Consider the following 6,000-nt stretch of genomic DNA (forward strand, 5'->3'; position numbering starts at 1 on the left):
AGCAAATGACCTTGTGAAGATGCTGGAGGAAACAGGTACAAAAGTATCTATATCCACAGTAAAACGAGTCCTATATCGACATAACCTGAAAGGCCGCTCAGCAAGGAAGAAGCCACTGCTTCAAAACCGGCATAAAAAAGACAGACTACGGTTTGCAACTGCACATGGGGACAAAGATCGTACTTTTTGGAGAAATGTCCTCTGGTCTGATGAAACAAAAATAGAACTGTTTGGCCATAAAGACTATTGTTATATTTGGAGGAAAATGGGGGTTGCATGCAAGCCGAAGAACACCATCCCAACCGTGAAGCACGGGGGTGGCAGCATCATGCTGTGGGGGTGCTTTGCTGCAGGAGGGACTGGTAGATGGCATCATGAGGAAGGAAAATTATGTGGATATATTGAAGCAACATCTCAAGACATCAGTCAGGAAGTTAAAGCTTGGTTGCAAATGGGTCTTCCAAATGGACAATGACCCCAAGCATACTTCCAAAGTTGTGGCAAAATGGCTTAAGGACAAAAAAGTAAGGTATTGGGGTGGCCATCACAAAGCCCTGACCTCAATCCTATAGAACATTTGTGGGCAGAACTGAAAAAGCATGTGCGAGCAAGGAGGCCTACAAACCTGACTCAGTTACACCAGCTCTGTCAGGAGGAATGGGCCAAAATTCACCCAACTTATTGTGGGAAGCTTGTGGAAGGCTACCCGAAATGTTTGACCCAAGTTAAACAATTTAAAGTTAATTCTACCAAATACTAATTGAGTGTATGTAAACTTCTGACCCACTGGGAATGTGATGAAAGAAATAAAAGCTGAAATAAATCATTCTCTCTACTATTATTCTGACATTTCACATTCTTAAAATAAAGTGGTGATCCTAACTGACCTAAGACAGGGAATTTCTACTAGGATTAAATGTCAGGAATTGTGAAAACCTGAGTTTAAATGTATTTGGCTAAGGTGTATGTAAACTTCCGACTTCAACTGTACCATTCACAAGTGATAGGCTAATATTGTCACCCATCAGACTATTCTTGATGTAATCTTGTCTTTACATATACTAAATAATATATGTGTGAAATTTATTTTGATTTAGAATGGACCACTATCATGCACCTGTCTCATCTATGCACTTAAATAGCGAATGGAGGACGCTTTCCCCATGGTTCATTTTCATGCCAGCCAGGTAGGCTATACTCCTGTTGTAAATAGAAGCAATGTGCTTAATATTAGGAAAGTTGAGAAATAAATATAGTATAGTAGGCCTAGCCTATAGAAAGCTGATGGGATCCTCCTCTTTTTAATAGAGACCATCAAAACTCTGTTTTCTTATGCAATTGCATAGCCTATAGAAAAGTGTTTGATTAGATTTTCAATGACATTTGCATTGATGTCAGAGTGATTAGAGGGACTGAGTACCAGGCAGTTAGCAAGTTTGGTAGGCAACTAATGACCATCAGCAGCATCAGAGCTTGGAGAAGCCTAATTACCGTGACTAAACGGTCACGTGGAATTTGACTGCCATCATGACTTGTGACCGCCGGTGTGGCGGTAATATGGTCACCGTAACAGCCCTAATTATGACTTGAAAGCCCTTTCCAAGATCCATTCTACACACACACACACACACACACACACACACGTTATTCCAACACAGCAAGCAGCAGTAACAGTTTCTCTGACTTTTGGTCATGAACAAACAAGCCCCTGCATAGAAGAGAAGGAAACCCCTCCACAGGAGTCCCCGTGTTTGGCCTGATAAGACTGATATCATTATGTGTGTATGTTTGGCTGTGTTTGAGAGTGTGTGGGTGCGTGTGCAAGTTAATGTGTGTGTTTGTGAGTGTGTTCCAAGCAAAATGCCAACAACTTGGCAGTAGAGAGTGCCAAAAAACTCACCAATCATTCACCAAAATATTTCTACCTCACACAGCTGGCCAGCTGCCACCAGCAGCAACACTGATCTAATTATAGCTATCAACACCTATGAGAGACAGAAAGAGGGGGAAGGAGAGAGGGGGAGGAGGGGAGAGGAAAGAGATGGGGAGGAGAGGGAGGGAGGGAGGGAGAAGGAAAGAGATAGAGGGGAAGAGCGAGAAGAGAGAGGGACGGGAAAGAGAGAGTGAGTAATGGAGAGAGAGAAGGAAAGGAGGGGGGTGGGTAGCTTTTGGGTACATCTGCCTATTAAAGGGCATATGGACCCATCACCCTCATTACATGACTCGTCTCATATTTGCATTTAGAGGGCCTCTCTCTTTCTCACACACACACACACGATGCCTCGCCAACACTTCATTCCCATTCCCATCTCCATCTCTTCAACGTCAGCTATGATTCCAGAGATTGATTCAGTTTCACCACCCACAAATTTCTCTATAGGCACACAGACACACCACACACACACCTATATTGTAGCAGGTGAAGGGGTCTGGAATTGAACTGAAGAGACAGACCTAACAGAGTGGCCCCATGTCATTCTAACCCCAAAATAGATAGATTCCAACAACCAAGACCAGTTCAGAGAAATCTCTCTCTCTCTCTCTCTCTCTCTCTCTCTCTCTCTCTCTATATATATATATATATATATATATATATATATATATGGAATATAGGAATGGAGATGTCTGTAACGCTGTGTACACAAAGAGCCCGGAACACTCTGTGAGAGAGAGGTGGGAACACTGACAAATACCTGATGATGCAGATGAACCGCTCAGAGCCATCAGAATGTCTTCTTATTCTTTCTGAAGATTTTAGAATGTCTGTAGAATGTTCCAGGCCTGTCCTGAAAGCATGGTCTCGCTCTCTCTCTCTCTCTCTCTCTGTCTCTTTCTCTCTCTTTCCCTCCCTCCGTCCTCTTTCTTAGATTTGCTGTGACAAAAGCATTTCTGCCAGCATTTCTGTGTGTGTGTGTGAGAGAGAGAGAGTGTGTGTGTGTCTGTTAGTGGGTAAGTGTGTCAGGGGAACATGGTTCAATCTGTCTGAAGAGACCTAAGACCACTGATAATCTCCCTCGATCTGGGGCTCCACGCAAGATCTCACCCCGTGGGGTCAAAATGATCACAAGAACGGTGAGCAAAAATCGCAGAACCACACGGGGGGACCTAGTGAATGACCTGCAGAGAGCTGGGACCAAAGTAACAAAGCCTACCATCAGTAAAACACTACGCTGCCAGGGACTCAAATCCTGCAGAGCCAGACGTGTCCCCCTGCTTAAGCCAGTACATGTCCAGGCCCGTCTGAAGTTTGCTAGAGTGCATTTGGATGATCCAGAAGAGGATTGGGAGAATGTCATATGGTCAGATGAAACCAAAATATAACTTTTTGGTAAAAACTCAACTCGTCGTGTTTGGAGGACAAAGAATACTGAGTTGCATCCAAAGAACACCATACCTACTGTGAAGCATGGGGGGTGGAAACATCATGCTTTGGGGCTGTTTTTCTGCAAAGGGACCAGGACGACTGATCTGTGTAAAGGAAAGAATGAATGGGGCCATGTATCGTGAGATTTTGAGTGAAAACCTCCTTCCATCAGCAAGGGCATTGAAGATGAAACGTGGCTGGGTCTTTCAGCATGACAATGATCCCAAACACTCTGCCCGGGCAACAAAGGAGTGGCTTCGTAAGAAGCATTTCAAGGTCCTGGAGTGGCCTAGCCAGTCTCCAGATCTCAACCCCATAGAAAATCTTTGGAGGGAGTTGAAAGTCCATGTTGCCCAGCGACAGCCCCAAAACATCACTGCTCTAGAGGAGATCTGCATGGAGGAATGGGCCAAAATACCAGCAACAGTGTGTGAAAACCTTGTGAAGACTTACAGAAAACGTTTGACCTGTGTCATTGCCAACAAAGGGTATAAAACAAAGTATTGAGAAACTTTTGTTATTGACCAAATACTTATTTTCCACCATAATATGCAAATAAATTCATTAAAAATCCTACAATGTGATTTTCTGGATTTTATTTCTCAATTTGTCTGTCATAGTTGACGTGTACCTATGATGAAAATTACAGGCCTCTCTCATCTTTTTAAGTGGGAGAACTTGCACAATTGGTGGCTGACTAAATACTTTTTTTTCCCCCACTGTAGGCCTATTGGCTAGGCCTAATTATGTGTGCGACTATGATTTGAAAAAGTCGCAAAAAAAAGGCATGCACTGTTTCTTGCCTTACTGCACACAAGCTGGGAATCATTCACAAGTAATAATATACAGTTGAAGTCGTAAATTTACATACACTTAGGTTGGAGTCATTAAAACTCGTTTTTCAACCACTCCACAAATGTCTTGTTAACAAACTATAGTTTTGGCAAGTCGGTTAGGACATCTACTTTGCGCATGACATAAGTAATTTTTCCAACAATTGTTTACAGACAGATTATTTCACTTATAATTCACTGTATCACAATTCCAGTGGGTCAGAAGTTTACATACAATAAGTTGACTGTGCCTTTAAACAGCTTGGAAAATTCCAGAAAATGATGCTATGGCTTTAGAAGCTTCTGATAGGCTAATTGACATTATTTGAGTCAATTGGAGGTGTACCTATGGATGTATTTCAAGGCCTACCTTCAAACTCAGTGCCTCTTTGCTTGACATCATGGAAAAATCAAAAGAAATCAGCCAAGACCTCAGAAAAAAAATTGTAGACCTAATCTGTCTGAAGAGACCTAAGCTTCATAATCTGATTTGTCCTTCTTTGAGGTACCTGAATCCCATTTTGTGTGTGTGTGTGTCAGTGTGTGTTTGAATGAGAGCTCAGTACAGCTCAGCTCTCTGTAATACGTCTGCCACGGCGGCAGCTATAGTGATTCCCCCCGAGGCGCTAGCACAGACAGCAGGAACAGCAATATCTATCTCTCCACTCCATCTCTGACACACTCCATTTCATATCACTTATGGATATATTTGTCAGGGGTCATATGTACGAATTTACATGACAGTATTTGATACTATGCGAGCTTGTTTTCCATCTAAATAATGTAGATAAATAATTTTAGGATACCATGTATGAACCAACCCAAAATGGGATTTCATGTACAAGAGATCTGCACAGTATGTTGCTGAGCCACTACCTCTGGAGTTACTCACACATACACACACACATGCCAGCACAGCACACACACAACCCCAAAGTTTTGGCCTGTAACTGTTGCTATGGATACCTCCCAGAGCGAGAGCACAAGAAAGAGAGAGAGAGAGAGAGAAGGAGAGAGAGAGAAGGAGAGAGAGAGAGAGAAAGTGTTAAGTGAGGCTGATATTCAGCTCCAGAGAATCCTCTGTGTTTCTATAGGCTCATGGATCAGAAACATATGCATTAATCATACCAGTACCACACACACCCGCTGTGAAGTTTTCACACTGTGTCGAAACGTCATTAAACATGATGACATTAATCATTCTCCCCTATTACACACACTTTGCTGCAGTGTACTGTAGAAGCAGAGGCAGCAGAAAATCACTGCTTAATGAATCCATACCATAAACACAGAAATAATGAGTCCATTTTAATCATACTGTATGGTTTCTCATAAGGTTAGAGGGAGATGGAGGGGAGACCAGTGTATTCGTGTGGCGCTGTGGGGGAGGGTTTAAACACTAACACACAGAAAGACACTTTAGCAGCAACAAACCACAAGGGACTCCAACTGGAATATGTTCCTCACGCAAAACGAGGTGTGTGAAGGCACAGGGACAGGTGCACTCACCGAGGCAGTCGGTGCTGTTACTGTGTGTGTGTTTATATGTGTGTGACTCACCTGAGGCAGCCGGTGGCATTGCGGAGCACCTGGGAGGTGTGTGTGTGTTGCTTGCGGTCGTCATGGAGATTGTGGGAGGAGTCCCAGGAGGAGGAGTGGGGGATGATGACGCTATTGGTCAGAACGGCCAACGCATCCTGGATGATTGGCATCTTCAGGGCGTCACATGATGACAGGTTCCACAACACACCTGAGGACACACACACACACACACACACACACACACACACACACACACACAGC

At 43.4% G+C, this 6,000-nt stretch overlaps 1 protein-coding gene across 1 annotated transcript in view; it reads right to left on the reverse strand.

Moving 5' to 3' along the window:
• The window catches only part of LOC121549750 (catenin delta-2-like), a 347,253-nt gene that overhangs the window by 58,258 nt on the left and 282,995 nt on the right, over positions 1 to 6,000 (reverse strand). The window contains exon 15 of the mRNA XM_041861613.2: positions 5,758 to 5,947. Within this exon, the coding sequence (XP_041717547.2) occupies positions 5,758 to 5,947 (190 nt within the window). The remainder of the gene's footprint in view (positions 1 to 5,757; positions 5,948 to 6,000) is intronic.

Source organism: Coregonus clupeaformis, chromosome 34 (genome assembly GCF_020615455.1).
Source record: "Coregonus clupeaformis isolate EN_2021a chromosome 34, ASM2061545v1, whole genome shotgun sequence".
Classification (NCBI taxonomy): Eukaryota; Metazoa; Chordata; class Actinopteri; order Salmoniformes; family Salmonidae; genus Coregonus; species Coregonus clupeaformis.